The sequence below is a fragment of the Seriola dumerili genome, unplaced genomic scaffold (assembly GCF_002260705.1).
Source record: "Seriola dumerili isolate Sdu_G_001 unplaced genomic scaffold, Sdu_1.0 BDQW01000155.1, whole genome shotgun sequence".
NCBI classification, from domain to species: Eukaryota; Metazoa; Chordata; class Actinopteri; order Carangiformes; family Carangidae; genus Seriola; species Seriola dumerili.
This window is the reverse complement of record NW_019174410.1, coordinates 1,542,237-1,559,591: the sequence shown is the minus strand read 5'-3', so window position 1 is coordinate 1,559,591 and position 17,355 is coordinate 1,542,237. Positions and strand designations below refer to the sequence as shown.

At 45.5% G+C, this 17,355-nt stretch overlaps 1 protein-coding gene across 8 annotated transcripts in view; it reads right to left on the bottom strand.

Annotated features, from left to right (window-relative positions):
• fryl (FRY like transcription coactivator) overlaps nucleotides 1–17,355 on the bottom strand; it is a 69,308-nt gene that overhangs the window by 16,724 nt on the left and 35,229 nt on the right. For 7 of the 8 annotated variants that reach the window (XR_002665301.1, XM_022751507.1, XM_022751501.1 and 4 more), the window contains 39 exons: nucleotides 16,748–16,851; nucleotides 16,532–16,640; nucleotides 16,332–16,418; nucleotides 16,059–16,230; nucleotides 15,394–15,526; nucleotides 15,197–15,304; nucleotides 14,880–15,117; nucleotides 14,596–14,772; nucleotides 14,408–14,494; nucleotides 14,049–14,317; nucleotides 13,630–13,831; nucleotides 13,409–13,533; nucleotides 13,253–13,310; nucleotides 13,075–13,166; nucleotides 12,804–12,976; nucleotides 12,550–12,710; nucleotides 12,352–12,462; nucleotides 11,078–11,232; nucleotides 10,888–10,987; nucleotides 10,619–10,787; nucleotides 9,952–10,220; nucleotides 9,728–9,868; nucleotides 9,454–9,622; nucleotides 9,267–9,351; nucleotides 8,565–8,677; nucleotides 8,329–8,479; nucleotides 7,604–7,707; nucleotides 7,285–7,467; nucleotides 6,642–6,843; nucleotides 6,191–6,312; nucleotides 5,902–6,089; nucleotides 4,831–4,925; nucleotides 4,147–4,742; nucleotides 3,578–3,846; nucleotides 3,353–3,493; nucleotides 1,852–2,052; nucleotides 1,590–1,751; nucleotides 872–982; nucleotides 508–684 (listed from right to left, as the gene is read on the bottom strand). Coding sequence is in view for 7 of the 8 variants with exons in the window: in XM_022751507.1 (XP_022607228.1) it covers nucleotides 508–684; nucleotides 872–982; nucleotides 1,590–1,751; nucleotides 1,852–2,052; nucleotides 3,353–3,493; nucleotides 3,578–3,846; nucleotides 4,147–4,742; nucleotides 4,831–4,925; nucleotides 5,902–6,089; nucleotides 6,191–6,312; nucleotides 6,642–6,843; nucleotides 7,285–7,467; nucleotides 7,604–7,707; nucleotides 8,329–8,479; nucleotides 8,565–8,677; nucleotides 9,267–9,351; nucleotides 9,454–9,622; nucleotides 9,728–9,868; nucleotides 9,952–10,220; nucleotides 10,619–10,787; nucleotides 10,888–10,987; nucleotides 11,078–11,232; nucleotides 12,352–12,462; nucleotides 12,550–12,710; nucleotides 12,804–12,976; nucleotides 13,075–13,166; nucleotides 13,253–13,310; nucleotides 13,409–13,533; nucleotides 13,630–13,831; nucleotides 14,049–14,317; nucleotides 14,408–14,494; nucleotides 14,596–14,772; nucleotides 14,880–15,117; nucleotides 15,197–15,304; nucleotides 15,394–15,526; nucleotides 16,059–16,230; nucleotides 16,332–16,418; nucleotides 16,532–16,640; nucleotides 16,748–16,851 (6,309 nt within the window). In the remaining variant the exon portion in view is untranslated. The remainder of the gene's footprint in view (nucleotides 1–507; nucleotides 685–871; nucleotides 983–1,589; nucleotides 1,752–1,851; nucleotides 2,053–3,352; nucleotides 3,494–3,577; nucleotides 3,847–4,146; nucleotides 4,743–4,830; nucleotides 4,926–5,901; nucleotides 6,090–6,190; nucleotides 6,313–6,641; nucleotides 6,844–7,284; nucleotides 7,468–7,603; nucleotides 7,708–8,328; nucleotides 8,480–8,564; nucleotides 8,678–9,266; nucleotides 9,352–9,453; nucleotides 9,623–9,727; nucleotides 9,869–9,951; nucleotides 10,221–10,618; nucleotides 10,788–10,887; nucleotides 10,988–11,077; nucleotides 11,233–12,351; nucleotides 12,463–12,549; nucleotides 12,711–12,803; nucleotides 12,977–13,074; nucleotides 13,167–13,252; nucleotides 13,311–13,408; nucleotides 13,534–13,629; nucleotides 13,832–14,048; nucleotides 14,318–14,407; nucleotides 14,495–14,595; nucleotides 14,773–14,879; nucleotides 15,118–15,196; nucleotides 15,305–15,393; nucleotides 15,527–16,058; nucleotides 16,231–16,331; nucleotides 16,419–16,531; nucleotides 16,641–16,747; nucleotides 16,852–17,355) is intronic. The other variant, XM_022751503.1, reaches the window with a different exon arrangement.

The following is a 17,355-nucleotide window of genomic DNA, read 5'->3' as shown; positions in this document are numbered from 1 at the left end:
CTATAAAAGTAAACAACCAGAGTAGCAGTGATTTCAAATCAAGGAGCACTACAGCAGTTCATTTAGTGACGACACACAGAGACAGCAGGGCCCAGCAGAGAGCAGCCTCTCTGACAAGCTCTCCGACCCTCACACTTACCTGCAGCTCCTTGTGGCAAGAGAAGAGAAGGAATACGTGTGTTAGTAGACTTAAGACGGTTAGAACAACAGACATGTTCCTTCTACAGCAAGTCAGGACAAAACAAGTGGGACAAACAAGACATTAATGTTGTTAAACTGGAACAAAATATCACGTGTGGTCGAGAGTAGTGACAAAAGAGTGACAGAACTGAGCGGAGTGGATTTGAAACTGTAATATTTTAAAGATGATGTATGGAAATACTTTTACTACCCACCTCAACATATTATCTTTTAATCAAAATCTAAAAACTACTTTTTTTTTTTTTTACACATCTTCTTACTTTCCGGACTTGCACAGAAGCTCCGTCGTGTGTGTTAAATTCTCACCTCAGCATCCTCCAACTCCACATCTAAGAAGTCAAAGTCCTTGAAGACACCAAACTGCTGCTCACTGCCTGTATCCTCCCCCTGCACCTCCTCCTCTCTGACCACCTCCTCCACTGTGGGTATGAGGCTGGTCTGCTGGTCCGCAGAGTCCAGGTCCTCGCTGGATGAGAACACCACCTGCACAGGACGGAGGGAAAGAGTCTTTGTAGTCAGAGAGGAAAATACAATCGTTGTATGTCCATAAAAAATAATAATAAATAAATAAATAAAAAACGCACTATTCAAACAAAAATCAATCACAATTAACAACAACACAAAGAAAAGATACCAGCAGCGGTATTCTTAACAGTGAATTTACAGAGACCTTGTCTGAGGCTTTAGAGTAGGAGAGGAGTCTTACAGATGGGTTTTTGGGAATGCCAGACTCTGGGCCACATAACGACAGGACGTTCATCAGCCTCTCTCTGGTTCGTCTCTGGAAAAAGAACAAACGGAGAAAACTTGTTGTACTTTCTGTACAAATTATGACGCACACTGTAGTTTGTGCACAGCCTCTTCAGAGTCCAACGCCACCACAGCAACACGGAGTGAGAGAGTAAGAGTGAAATAAACACAATCCTTCAACATTATTAAACTATTTGCTTTGTTTATGGCGTTTGTTTAACTGGATCAAATTAATACAAGTTCACTTGTCAAACCACTTCCATGTGTGGTCCGTGATAGAAACAGAAACTTTATTTATATTATTAGATTTATATTCCTGTTTCTGTGAGAATATTGTACCACAGTGAAGTAATTCTGACAATGTAGGGTTATTAAAATCAGTGTGTTTTTGTAAGTGGGTTCAAAATACAAAGCTGCAGGTAGAATAGTGAAGTTTGTTCAGCAGTTTGTTTGAGATCCGTTGAGTTTCTGTGAAGATAAATAGTTTTGTTGGCTGTATTGGTGATTCTGAGCACATATCAGATCTAATGAAGATGGATGGATCTGGTGAAGCTTCACCTTGAACCGGTGCTGCCTCCCACCCGCTGGTTTGAGTTAGTGCACAGTGTTGGGTGCCTTGTGTCTGTTTGAGCAGGTACCTGGGAGAGTTGAGGTCTCTTCCAGCTCACTGGCACCAGACCGTTGGAGTTGGAGCCGGACGACGTGGAGGAGGTACTCCGGGTTACAGCAATCACCTGCGGCTTTCCGTTCCGGCCCGCTGCAGTACGCTGGTCACCGTATTTATGCCCTATGATCGGGGTCTATGAAATCGAATAACACCAGTTAGCAATGAAAGACTACAAAGAACACCCTCAAAGTGAAACCAGTGAGGTGCGAGCAGATACAGCGGCAGCCACAGACCTCCGAGATGTCAAAGTGGAAGTCTAGAGTCTTGCCGGGCAGCTCTTTGGAAGAGTTGTTGAATATGCGCGTAAAGGCGATTTCTGGAGAGCCGCAGGACTCTGTGCTGTAGGAGCGCTGCACGTCATCTGGAACGACGAGGCTGGCCGAGCGAGACACCACCAGCTTCAGAATGTTTTGGGCCTCCTTCCAGTGTGGGCTCTGTGAAACACAAACACAGAAACATAATGATCCCACTGTGAGATATCAGGCTGCGTAGGATGTTTCTCTAGAATGCATGAATGTGAAATTTGCCTCAGAAAACCAAATAACCCCCCACACACAGCAGCTACAGACTCTGTGGCTATCAGCTATGGCCTGCGCTCATGTGAAAGGACGAGCCAACGAATACAACTCGCGGTGCACACCAGTGCACATGTGCTGGAATACTGTTTACGCACAAATACAATGCGTTCTACACAAGGCGGCTCTGGTAGTAAACCAGTGCAGAGTCGGCCTGAGGCAATAATGATATAACAGCAGTGAGAAGCAGCTGAGAGTGAAGTGAGAAGCATACAGAGCCCTGGGTAAAAGGCTTCCATAAAGAGCTGTGGCTGCATAAAGAGACCTCTTAACAATGACCCTCAGATACGTTATTCTGTCTTATTCTCAATTGTGCTGCTATTTATAGACCAGATCATCCCAGTGGTCACATACATCAGGCTGTATATGAAAATAGGCTGCGCCCCGCAGTGTCCAACCAAACATGAAACTGACCAAAAGTAGATCCGTGTTTTACTGGCTCCTCGTAAACTCTCACTGGCCCAGCAGCAAGAGAATTAACATAACTCTTCTTATCCATAATGTAATAATTATAGGGGCCCTATATTACAACACTTACAGTAAAAAGAAAATTCAATCATTCCCTTATAATATTTTTATTGGTGTTAGCTCAATACAAACACTGAGCAGCTGAAACAGAAAAGTCTGCGGGGCACAAACACACAGGAACCCATGATAAGTAATTTATGAGCAGCCTGTCTATTAGTTCGACCTGTGTTTTTTTACTGAAAACAAACCTCATAGTGGAAAAAACACAATGTCTGCAGGGAGAAGGGACGAGTGTGTGATCATGTCAGTAATTTCATTGGTGCCGGAAATTAAACTTTAAAAACAGCCTCAGAAGTTTTCTTAGCTGTTTATCTCATGGAGCTTCATGTTAGAGAAACATACCACGGTGGTTAAACACACACTCTGTTCTTAAAGAAGACCGACATGCGGTACGTCCCAGGGAAATTAAAGTTCACTGGTCCGATCAGTTTTGTCTCACCAACTATTATAACACATATTTGCAGCCAAGTGGTGTATGAGGAGTATTTATTACATATATTTTCTACAAAAGTAATTTTTCTCTACTCATTAATTTATTGAGCAAATAAGAAAAAAAATACCTGATAATATTTATCAGGTAACTTGCACAGCAGTGAGTGAGATATTAAACTAGAAGGTGGTGAATTCTCACCTGAACATATTTGCCAATGATCTTCATGATCTCCAGGTTGAACTGTTTGACGGGGGCTGCTGATAGGTCAATATGACTCAGCAGGCTGTAGATGATCTGCAGCAGGGACTGCTGCATGCTGGGAAGGCCCTTTTCCAGCAACTGAGAGACAGAGATGGACACATTACCGGTGTGATCTTACCATATGTGACTAACAGCGACAAGTTCGATCCTCGTGTTGCATACCTCAGCCAGGTACGTGACCAGGTTCAAGGTTATCTCAGCAAAGGCATCGTGGAGGTAGCGACAGACCACGTTGATCCAGTTGGTGCAGTCGCGGGAGTAGCTGTGTGTGCTGTAGAGGCTCATCATGTGGGCCAGGTTGGAGAGCGTGGCCGACTTCTCGTCTGCGCACACCTTGGCTATTTTATCAGCCGTCTCCTTGCAGAAAGGAGTAGGGCTGTCAAAGTGCTGGATGAGGTGTGGTAGGAGGCACAGGATATTCAAAGGAAAACCTGCAGACAGACAACGTCAGGCGTCACATACTTAGACATGAAATCTAGAGCAAAGATATCATTCAAAGTTAAAGGTAAAGTCAACGTGACAGAAACGCACTAAATGTAAAGGAAGACAACGAGGTGTCAGGGTTATAATACGGTGTCTAATTTCAAATTTCATTTACTTCCTGACTCACAAACACATTAGTTATCAGCACATTATTTTTTTGCATGATTAACATTGATATTTTAAAATACAAAAACATAACAACAAGTCCATGGGGAGCAGCAGGGACTCTCTCCGTCCTGCACGCTCACCTGCCACTTGTGAAGGGTCTACCAGCGTATGTCTGGAGACACTGATGAGTTTGCTGAGCAGGTGGATGGTGAGCTCCTGAGTCGAAGCGGAGGTGAAGCCCTTCAGGAAGAGCTGCAGAAGGCCAGGGAAGCTGTACCACTTCAGCTTGGCCTGGACCTTCTCCAGACGCTCTCTGCTGTCGGGGCGATCCAGAGGCAGCTGGCCCAGCAGCTTGTTCAGCAGCCGCAGCGCCAGCAGGTACTCGAACTCGTAGTCCGACTCCAGCAACGATGCGGCGATCCAGAACACGGTGGCCATCAGATTCGAAGGGTCCACGGGGGGGATGGCGTCCCCCCCCTGGCCCCCTCCCCCACCCAGTGACGATAAGCTCCGCGTGCGCGCCAGGTTTCCGTGGCTACCGCCGAGCCGGTCGGCTACGTCCAGGGTGTTGCTCCTGCGTCTGTCGCCCTTTCGTTCGCCCATCAGGCTCGCGCGCAGAGAGTTGCTGCGAGTGTGGGCGTAATGGAACAGACCGCCGCTGTTCAGGTTCAGCTGGCCCGTGCTCTTCCTGTTGGCGGCAAACTTAGGCCCCAACAAGTGATCACGAGGAGAGGTTCTGTTAAAGAAATAAAAAAAAAGTTTGTAAATGACAATCGGTAACACACAGTGACGTTATTAGTGAGGCTGAGAGGAGAAGGACGTACTGTGCTAAGGCAGTGAGGAGGTCGTAGTTTTTGACTGTGTCCGCAAGTGTGTCAATGCCCGACTCCAGCGTCAGGAGCAGTTCAATGACAAAACCCTGGAGAGGAAAAACACACGCAGCCGCGTCAGTAAAGGAGGAACAGATGACTCTTCTGTACCTGCAGCCTGCGTCCTGTCATCATCACATAAAGCTAATTTTAACCTTAAATTGACCCGTGCTGTGCTGAGGAAATGTTTGATCTACTGTATCAGACAATGTGACGACAACTGGCTTTAAAAGCAGGTCGAATGTTTTACTTCATACAGACAGAAAAAGTTTAGACCTCCACTTAAACATTTTAAAGATCTTTGTTACCATGTGTAAGAAAAACACCTGTTTTAATAACTTCTAATATTATCCTAGAGGGCAAAGTGAAAGAAAAGGAATCAAATCAAGAAGTTCTTTCAATTTACAAGTAACATGTAAAAATTAGAGCCCGACCAATTTATCGGTTGGCTGATTTTATTGGCTGATATTGGCCAATCACAGATATCCGTATCGCCGCATTTATTCTCCGATATGCGCTGATATGAATACTTTTACTAAGAAGCAATAAAGCAGTGGAAATGCTCGGGTCAGGTCAAGTTATATAGGCAGTATTTCATGTATATTTGATCCTTTGTTTTCATTCAAGTTAAATATATATATACACATACATAAATATATATTTGTACTTATGTTTTCTTGTTTGTAGTTATTTATTTTTATAGTTATTTTATTTAATTCCCAGTGAAGTTTACCGTTTCAGTGCACTGATGTCATTCTGGACAATAAAGTTTATTGTTAAACTGTAACGTATCCTGCTTTCATGACATATCTTTTCAAAAGTGTTTTTATATATATATATAAAATCCAATATCAGTTGGGCTCTAGTAAAAATGCAAAATGATTCTATACATTTAAACATTTAAAATATGTTGACTGCTGGAAATGAACCTACGGAGACAAATGTTAAGAACATTCAGCATCTAAGTGAATTGACCGACAGTGTTTCCTGTTGCATATGAGAGAACCGTGTCACTGATGTTCTGACCTGAGCCTCCTCTCCCGGGTCACCCACAGTCTCCACCAGTCGAGACAGAATGTCAGACAGCGTCGCAGGAGTCAGAGGTTGTTTGAGAGCCCTGAAAATCTGGAATGAGCGTCCAGCGTAGTGGCGGGAAGGACAAGACAGAGCGGTTTGCAGAGCTACTTCACTCAGCAACGACTCCAGCTGGAAACCTGAAGGGAGGCGCGTGCACAAACAAAGGTGAATATGATAAAGCCACCCAAACTATACCTGTAGCTGCAGGCTGATATTAGTAGCTACGAACCAAACTGACCTGACTGGGAATGTTTGAAGACAGTCACGACGTGTCTGACAAAAACACTCAGCTGGTCAGCGCTCTTGATGTTTGGGTTCTTGGGTGACACATCCTCGTGGTTCCAGAGCGGGCCCCTCTTTCTACAAGACGAGAGCAACACGCATCAGGCGACGTGACCCGTTACAGAATCACACGTCACATGTCGTCACACCAGGCAAAAGGAGCCACTATGACACCAACCCCAAACTCAAACCCATGCAAAGTAAAAAAAAATACCCCCATCCTGTCAGACACTGCTGGAAGCATGAAAGCAAACAGTTGAACAGAGTGAGTGACGTGGTTCAAGCGTGCCGATACATCTCAGCGGTTAATACTGACGCAAACTGAGCATGTGAGTTAGTCAGCAACACGAAGTGACGAGTTTAAATGTGAAGTTATTTTTCATTTGAATGAAAGAGGCTCTTCTCACCTCGATGTGATGAACTCGATGAGCGCTTTGGCCTTCTCGTCCTGTTCAGCAGTGACATCCACCTCACTGAGGAGTGTGGGGGAGAGGTGGGACAGAGCGGTCCCCCCCGCCCCGAGACTTATGCTGGAGGACGTGGAGCTCGAGCTGAGGCCGGAGTCCGTCATGGGTGACGGCTGACAGTCCGGCAACAACTCCTGAACGCCTACAGGAACAAGCGACACACGTTATCGTACGCATCGAGCTTTGTAGGCATCTGGAGGAAATGCTTCCTCCTTCATGATATTTTAACGTGATTTTAGCAGATGATGAAGGTTTCACTGTTTCCTCATGTGACAAACTTGAGTTCATTTATTCATGTGGTGTTTTATGAAGCCGCTGGTTTCTAAGCAGGGTGTCACTGGGAGTTCAGTGGGACTTGGTAGTTTAAATTTAACAGTCTGTGACAGGGAAACCTGACTCAAGAGACCTAGATCATTGCTGCCACCCAGTGACCTGCCTTGGCAATACAACAAATGACTCTGTGCAGTATTTCTGTTACTTTCGCTCCATATACAATGACAAAAACAGTAAGCCTTCAGCTGGTGGGGAATCATTAAACAACAACAGTTCTCCGAGTCTCATTTCTCTCCAGAGCAGAACCGACCTGTGAGGCTGAACTCTGGAGCTGCTGGTTTCACAGTCAGGACCCTCGGATCATTGTAGTCTCTGTTGCGTAAAAGCACCATAGCCACAGACTGAACGCTGCTATTAGCTCCCTGGACCACCAGCAGGTGAAGCAGTAAACGTTTGCAGTGCTCGTAGACCTCCGGGTGCTGGTGATCAAACCCTGGAAGAAAACGGAAAAGACGAAGGGAGATCAGATGACGTGACTTTAGCAGGTGAAGCCGTAATGAAGTAAGTTAGAGAGATTAATCAAACTCAGTTCACTACATCCTATTATAAACAATCAGGAAGTGAGTTACCTATAAAAATTGCATGTAGCAAAAGGTGCAGGTAGGCGCTCCACTCCACTTTCACCCCATGGTCCACGATGAGGTCCGTCAGCAGGATGACTGCGATGTTACATCTGAAAAACACACTTCAATTAGCGCCGTGCTGCCGTCCATAACAACCTCCACCTTCGCTTCCTTGATTGATCTGCTCGTTGATTAATGACCAGATTTGTTTGTGCGGAACATTATGATGTCACAGTAAAGTTGACCTTCGACCATTTGGATGTAAAATGTCATCACTTCATCTTTTTATCAGACATTTGTCATAAATTGTTTCATAATTAGTGCGTGAATTCATGAGTTATGGCGGGGTTTTCACAGTGACCTTTGACCTTTGACCACTAAATTCTAAAAATCAGCTCAACCTTGAACATAAGTGAATGTTGGAGCCAGATGTAGTGAAATTCCCTCTGGGCGTCGCTGATATATCACATTCACAAGAACACGAGGTCACTGTGAGTTTGACCTTTGACCAAAATATTATCAGTTCATCTTTGAGGTCGAGTGAATGTTTGTAAAAAAAAATCTGAGGAATTTCCCTCGAGGGCGTCACCGAGATATCACATTCGTGGCTGTACAGAACCAGGAAACACAACGCCTCCGGTCATGACGCACAGGCATAAGAACAAGGGTCGACCTAAGCAAAGACCAGAGTAGTGTAATAAAGAGGGGGTGAAAGGTGGCGGTTGTTGTACCTGTGGAGCGGTACAGCAGGAGCATTCGTCTCTGGCAAATAGTCCACCAACGGAGACCAACAGCCTCCTGTTGGAGGGAAGGGGAGAGGCTCCGGCCTGTTGTGATCCATCACTTTCAAACGCCAGTTGGCGTAAAGTGGCATGGAGTCACCTGGAGAGTAAAGGAGGAAATGATCAGAAATGTTGCTGTGACACCATTTCTGAGCCGGGGGGGGGGGTAATGAGTTTGTTCTTACTCTTCTCTTCTTCGTAGGAGCCTCCAGAGCTGCTGCTGTAACGGGATTCCAGACGGTGGTGCTGGCGGTTCAGGTTACTGTTCAGACCACTGTAGATATCCAGGTGGGTGTAACTGCAGAACAGACACACTTGATTTAAAAGGATAGTGTCAGCAGTGAGGGTTTTTTTTTTTTTTTTTTTGCTCACGGCCAGAAACTTTAAACTTCTCCATTGCATCAGCAAAACTTTTTCAATTAAAAGTATCTCACCTCACAGCCGTCAGTCTCTAAAAGAAACCTGAGAGACTTATAATTGTTCATCTGAATTAATTCTGAGTCAAATAAAAATTAAAGCAGGCGTTCTAATTTTAACTTTCTACATAAGAGGAACTATGACACATACTTTTAGATTTCTGCCACGACACAAGACACAAGGCACAAGGCTTGCAGCAACATCGACAGACTCGACACAAACATTGCAGGGAGAAGAGAACTACATGATGTCAGGTCTTCCATCTCATTTGCATTGAAGCCGAGATCCATTTTGGTTATTGCCACAGAGTGACCATGATACACTGCAGGATATCTGCTCATCAGAGGCAGTCGAGGATTACTTTGATAAGTGCACCGCCTGCAGGAACTCCACACTCACATTTGTAGGCTTGACAGAGAGCTGTGTACTCCCACCATTACATTAGAACAGTGCTGTAGTTCATCCTGTACCTGTCCTCCATGTTGGAGTCTTTGATCTTGCTGTCATGATGACCATCGTTTCCTGGCACCATGGTATTGCTGCTGGAGGTTGTTCCTGAGAAAGCCGACATCAAACAATGACCATCTCGCACTGACAAGACATTATTTAGTCATATGGCCTGAAGTGTGAACTAGTTCATTTCCAGTGCTCATTAACCTGAGGTGACTGAGGGGATCTTGTAACTGGAGGTGATGCGGTAGAAGGGGGGGTTGTCCATGTGAGTGACGGCTGAGCTAACGGGATCAGTCAACTCGAGCTCACACATCAACTCCTCCAGCAGCTGCATAGTCTTATCTCTGCCCAAGTAAACCACCACTCGTTTCACCTGGGGACACGCACGGGGCACAGTCACAGAAACATGAGGAGTTGTCAGCCGCTGCAGCACACAGATGACGGATACACTGCACGATGTAAATGTGCTGTAACTTACATAGGGCAGGAGGCTGGGGTCACTGTTAACTCCTGACATACTGATGAGGAAGTGCAGAATGATTTTGAGGTTCTTTGGCCAGCTGTCCGCTAATGTGGTCCACACGTTCTCGATCTCTGACCACGCAAACTCGTCCCCGTACTGAAGAAAATAAAGATGTTTCATGATACATCCACTTCCTCATTCAACATCTCATCAGCGTAAACCTGAGTACGCAGACTCACCTTGGCGGTCATGAACATGAGGTTGTTTAGCACCATGGTTGTTGCGCGAGGGGAGCCCCAGCCCTCTCCACGGAGCCAGCGCCTGCTGTTGACCATCATGATCTCCCGCTCGTGAACATCCTCGTCGTCCTCGACACTGCCGCAATCCTCCGGTCGCCGTGCGGTTGGTTTAAAGTCAACCAGCTCCACATTGTTCATCCAAGGCAGGAGGTAATGCAGCATCACTTGACGACCACCAGGATGTGCTGTCTGGATACGCTGGCTCACCTCTGCAGGAAGGCAGTTGGTAAATGAAGCTGATTCTGAGCCGTTACACAGCAGAAAGAAACTTTCTATCTTTTAGTGTCGACAGTATAATTACATCCTCTGCACTTTCCAAAGTTCTCTGTATTGCTGTAGTGAAGTGAAATGGTGAAACTGATGAAAAGTGGAATTGTTAAGATTTGTCTTTGTCTCTTTGCATGAAGGCAAAGCTAATTCATTTCTATAGCACATTATCATACACAGAGGGAATTGAATGTGCTTAAGAGAAGTAAAAGAAGCATAAAAATAGAATTAAAAAGCACAATAAGAAAACTGTATGAAACAATATAAAAACACAGATTTCCTGCTGCTCAAACAGCAGCTGTAAAAAAATAAATAAATAAAATGTTGGAACGAAACAAACCTGAGAAGATGGGCAACGTTAGCTCTGGGTAAGTCCGTGCGAGCTCCTCAGACAGCTGGTAGTAAGACACAGAGTAGAGGTGTGGCAGCGGCGAGGGAGGGGTCAAGATGCCATCTGTTCGCTGGATCTCCAATTTGTGGGCGTAACGGAAGAGCTTGGGTTCCAGGATCTACGAGTTTCAAGACAAACAATAACAACACATTAAACAACGGCAGCGAATACAGCCGCTTTATATAGAACAGAAAACTCTTTGTGACAGAAAGTCTGACCTGTAACAGCTGCATGGCCACTTCATAGATGTCCCTGGAAGAATCAGCCGCCTTGAACAGAATCAGGTTCAGCAGCACCACAGTGTCAAATTGGTAATCCCTAAGAAAATGAATAAAACACATCCATGTGGCTCCACGGGAAACCCACAAGAAAAAATCGGTTCAAGTCGTCACTGGGAGTAGGAGTTACCTGTTGTGAAAGACATTGGCGATGGCCCTGAAGCACCCGGCAGCCACACGGCGGGAGCCGGTGTAACAACGGTCCACAGCCCAAAACATGAGGTTGCTCTGGTCTGGGTTCAGCTCCAACAGCAGCATCACTGCCTCACAACCCAGCTGGTGAACCTGGAAGACCACAACGCAGCAAAACTCTGGTATTGGACTACAAACATGGACTATGTAGTGACAAAAACATTTTGCAGACACTAAATATGAAGTACTTTAACATTTTGTTTGCAGAATCACTCAAAACCAAAAGCTGTTACATCTTGAAAAGACTCATACGAAAAAATCCAATTACAATGTTTGACTTAACAATTATTTTAATCTTAACTACTTTCTATAAATACTCCTTTTTATTGTATTTATTGTGTAGGCTTTCGTCTGAGTGAAAGTGTTTGGCGCGGACCTCTTGCAGTACCTCTGAACAACACCGTGTGGCGCTAGCATCACGTTAATTGAACCTGTGCTATATAACTCTGACCTCAGGAAGTCTTTCAGTTCAGTTAGACTGAACCCATTGCTCCTCATTAAAAATGAATGACGATGCTCAGCCTGGCTGTATCACTAGAGATTATATAATATAATATAGAGATTATACTAAAGATAATTATACACTGGTTGTTGGAGCTGTTTTGCATATTTGCCTTATAAGTATATTTATGTAGTTATACAGTATGATGCATTTTCTGTTTTTAATTATGCCAATCATGTGTTTGAAAAGTCCCACCTTCAAGCTTTATTTGTTTTGTTTTTTTGTTATTATAATTATCATGATAAATATTATGATCCGACGCCTGATAGGCTGAGGTGATTTGTAGGTGTGGTCTGCCCTTTAATTTAGGTAAACAGTTGTTCAGGGAAGTGAAAGGCTAAATGATTTCCAACCACACAACTCTGAAGTAATAGATGAGTAGTATGAATATCTTATATTATTCTTTTCAACTTTAAGAGTATCTTGTTTTTCTTTCCTCCATGAATAAATACTGAATCGTGACTTTAAGGAGAGAGTGTGTGTTGATGCTGTGACTGCTCCTATTGTGTAATATATCAAAACATGGAGGAACTGCATTGTGTGAAATATATCCCAGAAAACAACTGAGCGCTTTTCCCAGCTTCCTCCGAGTGTTCGTACCTCCGCCTAACACCCAGCACTCATCCGTTACTGTCAGCGCCTCCCCTGGCCAAACTATCAAAAGGCAATTTCAGTGATAATGTCGGCTGACACTGTAATGTTTCACTCACTTTCTTGTCCTGAGAATCCAGGATGTTGTCCAGCCACTTGTAGAGGTAGCCATCAGAGGAGAGGCCAACGTTGTCGGCCACAGGTCCACAACACAACACTGCAGACATTGCCTGGAACATTAAAACACAGATGTTAGTTATTAAATATCAGTGAGTATGGATTTCAACATCTCTACCTTTTCATGAGTTTGTGCGTACCTTTAGTGCACAGTACTGATGGCGGTTGATCTGCATATTTCTGTCACTGTAGCGGTCGAGGGGAGTGAACATGATGCTGAAGGGCCCGGCCCAGTGACTGAACAGCATGAACAGACTGTGTCTCAGCGACTGCTGGGGGAAGATGGTCCTCCTCTGGTGAACTGAACACAATAAATAATGAAGGTCATTCATAAAACACCAGCTTCAGACAGAGATTCAGTGTAAATACGAATCTGCTTTTAACCGAGATATACCTGGGACATTCTGGATGATGTTAGCCACGAGTGCACTGAAGTGACACCGAATGTCCTTCAGTGTGTCAGAGTCCTTGTCATTTTCAGCCTCGAGCAGCTGCCTGGTCAGATCCACATACTCCAGCAGCGTACTGTTCAGAGAGTGGCTCTCTCCGTCTAACCCTCCGCTGGCTCTGCAAACAGAAGAGTAAAAAAGGTCAATTTCAAATGCAGGAAAGTGCGAATGAATTCCCCCCCGTCATACTGTACAAATTAGTTGTGGGTTACTTACATCTGACTGATGACACCAGCATCGGCCAGTAGCTCAAATATCCGGACCAGCTGGACCCTGAGGATGTCGCGACGCCTGCGCCGCTTCATGTTCTGCAGAGCGAAGACAGCAGCGTCGTAACTCGGTACATTGTCTTTTGATAAATACAGAACGTGTGAACTTGTGGAGCAGCACTTACTTCAGGTCTTCTCTCTAGAGCTTCTTTTATGATGGGATTTAGCTCCTCTAACAACTCTCTGAGGAATATGAAAGTTACATGTAAGTAAATAACAAAAAAAGGTATATAAAACATACACCAAGATATATACACACACATATGTCAAGTGTGGTTTACCTGAAGGCCACGGGGTTGGTCCTGCCAAGCCCCAACACAAGAGACTCTGTGATGTCCATGCTCTCAGAGCGCATCATTGGAACAATGTGTTTGAACAGGGAGGAGGGGGACGGAGTGCCAACAATCTAGAAACAGAAACAGAAAGATCACGGTTCATTGTCGGCTGCTACGATGTTACATGGGCCCCTGTATCATCTGTTGTCCGCGCAGGTGCTCCTGACCTTTGAATCGTAACTGTAGCCGCTGTCCGGCGTGGACGCCAGCGTCTCAGGCGGGGAGCAGCGGACGGAGCCAGAGGTGGAGGATGAGGAACACATGGAGGAGGAGGCGGAGCTGCAGCAGAGAATCAGGTAGTTTCTCCAAAGACCGATGTAGGAGTCGCTGCTGTTCAGACTGTTCACCTTCTTGGCATTGATGGGGCTGCTGCAGGTGGACGAGTAGGAAAGGTGAGTGGTGTCTTATCAGTCTTTACAATTAAAAGTTTTCAGTCCACCACAATCCTAGCACATGATGTCATTACACAGACATCATCACCTGATCGTCTCAGTCAACGTTAAAAAACAGCAGCATTGACAGAAAAACAGACACAATCACACAGATGAACTACAACAAAGACACAGAGAGGCTTGATGAAACATACTTGATGTCAACTTGGGGGGACAGTAGCTGCAGACGGGTGTAGGCAAACATCCAGGCGTAGTTGAGGGCGGTGGGGCAATGCTTGGGCAGGTTCTCCTGCCGCAGGTAGCTGGAGAAGCTGATGACCCAGGGGTCCTGGCCCTGAGTAACGTGGGCAAACACCCAGATGTGCGAGGGGCTCACCACATCAAACTGGTGGCTGATGGGAGATGAGCTCCACTCAGCCAGCGTCTGAAGATCAATCCCACTGGGACAATACAGCAGGTTGGTCTGCAGAGAGAAACAGAGGGAGACGCGTCGAGTCTCTGAGTGTTGGAGCAAGTTTTATGATTCTGACAATAAGAAAAGGGGGATTTATACCTGGTCAGCTCCCGTGAGATGAATGAAACTCTCCAACACTGATGCACTCAACCTATCCATTACATCAATGGCCAATTCTTCATCCGCCTGAAAGAGTTGGAAAGATAAAACACGTGTCAGAAAACAGAGTCTCGTACACATTGGACTGTTATTAGTCTGTCACAACAAAACGCGCCGTAAGTAGTTACCTTGCCAATGCCCAACGCAGTGTGCAGCGCACGGACCTCCTTGAGGACGTTAACAGCCAGCCGGCGCGTGGCAGGGCGGCAGCTACAAAGAACCACCAGAGCTAAACCCTCCACCACATGCAGCACACCCAGCGGAGGAATACGTTCCAGGGACAGAGAGCGACCGCTGCTGGAGCCCTGTTGACAGAAACACGTCATTAAAATCACTTTAATTATAAAACTATAAGACTTGAACACAAAGTACAGTAATGAGCTAAAGACAGCGGAAACTTCCTCGAACCAACCTGTGCATCGTGACTCTTATTGCTGCTCTGCACGGCCTGCCTCCATTGGCTGATGAGCTGCAGGAGCATCTTGACAGCGTTGTCCAGCAGTGTGGGGTGGACGTCCGTCACCTCCCGGACAATGAAGTAGACGAAGCCTGAGAGAACGTCCTCACGCCACTCTGGGAAATCCACCATCAGGGCCTGAAGAGTGGTAAAGGCAAGGCCCCGCAGCTCCTCGTCCATGTGGATGGTCAGTCTGCAGGAGGAGAAAGATATTAGAGGACGAGTGGAGGGCCACCAGGGCGACAGTATATTGTGTAGAGAGGGTGAATTACTTGGCCAGAAGCTCTATTAGATCTTGTCTGCTCATGCCGTCTGGTATCAGTCTTGGGATGGCGGCCACACACGTGCGGAACAGATCGATCTTTGGCTTCCTCTCTCCCCTGTAGAGACAAACGATTTAAATGAGATACCGTTCTCGGTCAGAAACACACAATGAGTAACTGCACGGATCTGAGTTGCGGCGACATACGTGATCATGTCCTCAGGCTCCTTGTTGGACATCTGCACGTTGGTCATGCTCATGGAGCGTCCCACCTCCTTGTCCAGGTGTCGCAGGATGTTATCTAAGGCTTTTCTTACTTGTGGGTAGTACAGCGACATGCCTGAAAACACCCAACACAGTCAACACACTCACAACACTCATCTTATATTATGATGAAGGAGTATTAGGAACATGGATGAGAAATAAAAATGAGGAGGAAGATTTTCTTTCTTCATTGTGCACTTGGAGAAAAAAAGTTGAAATGTTGAGAATAAAGTCAAACCGAGTCAGAAGAGGAAGAATTTTATTTAAATTTTGCCTTTGGAGAATAAACTTGACATTTCCAGAATAAAGTCGACCTTTTGAGACGATATCAAACAGCGCGTGTGGCTGCCTCTACAAAATGCCTTGTATAGATGAACTGATGAAATTCTACTTCAGAATCGGCTTTAGCAACTGAGAAATTCACTCTCTCAGACAACCGATCAAGTTGTTTGATCCTGAAGGTGTGGAGACGCAGGCGTTACCGCAAAACAAAGGTCCCAACGCGCTGTGGCGCATGGATTCGTACGATAAGCTTATCCATGGCCCTATGACTCCTTCCTATATTATAATGCAGGTTTTGAAAGTGAAGTTTGAAGAATCAAACCCACCTATGACCTTGGCTTCTTCATCAGTGAGGGTGGTGTTGAGGAAGATCTTCTTGACACGCAAGGTGTTGCCAGAGGGCATGATGATTCCTGTCGTAGGCATAGGAGGCTCCCCGTCTTTCTGCTGCAGGCTGTCGGCGATCACCAAGAAGGCTCGCAAACCGATATTCATCCTCTGGTCAGGGAGATAAGAGAGGGAGGATGAGAGAGATCCCACCAACACTAACAACGACAACAACAACAACACTATCACTACAAGTCTCGTCAATACTTCACCTCTGGATTGATGGTAAAGGTTTTGTGAGATTTGCCCACACACAGCAGGTCATAGATAATCTCCTTCATAGCAAAGTCCAGTCTTTCCTGCGGCGACAACAAAAACAGACCAGCGATCACAAACACGCACCACGTGGTACATCCCTCGGCTTTAGCTCAGTCCTGATATCAGTAGTCGTCAGTCGATGCCACGAGCCTACCTGAGCTATGAACTGGATGATCTTGACGAAGATGTTGAGGGGCGTGTCCCTTGGCACCACGCTGCGGGAACCTTTGGGGAAAAGTGCTGAAACGATGCTGAGTAGCCGACTAGGAGGAAAAACAGGGGAAACTTTATTTAGACAGCTTCTATTTGATTTCTGTGGGTTGCAAAGGGGTTTGATAGAGTGTGTGTTTAGTCTGAGGGTGGAACTGACCTCTGTGTGACAGTGTTACTCTCACACTTGATCCTGATGATGTAGACCCAGAGCAGTCTGTACAGCGACTCCAGCGCTACACGGGACATTTTAGGGTCTTTGTTCTGCAGATGTAAGAAGAACAATATGAGCCACTCAACTCAATCATGACGGTTTCATTACCCACCTGATCAGAGCTGATGTTGTCTGGAGAAACTGAACACAATAAAAACATGTACAAACATATGACGACTAATGAGTCACCGCTTGATGTCTGACCACTCAACGTCAACATGGTGGGTGTGACGATCGCTCGGCTTCAGACTCAGAGTTTTTAAGACGCATCATCAGTAAAACTAGTGGAATACATCACTGTTTTATAACCTGTAGGAAGAAATGCCGAGTACGGAGACAGTCGCTCTCAACTTTTTTTTTTTTTTAATACACTGCAAACCGCTGAATTAAATTCTTTGCTCCTGGAACAGAAGACATCCAGTCTATATTTCTGTTATGCTGAACATCCATTTTGTTGAGCAACCATGCTCAGAGCATGTGATGTGATTTCCATATGACAGCTTTGCCCTGATGGTGTGCTGGAGTTTTGTGGTTTACCAAAAGGGCCTTCTCTA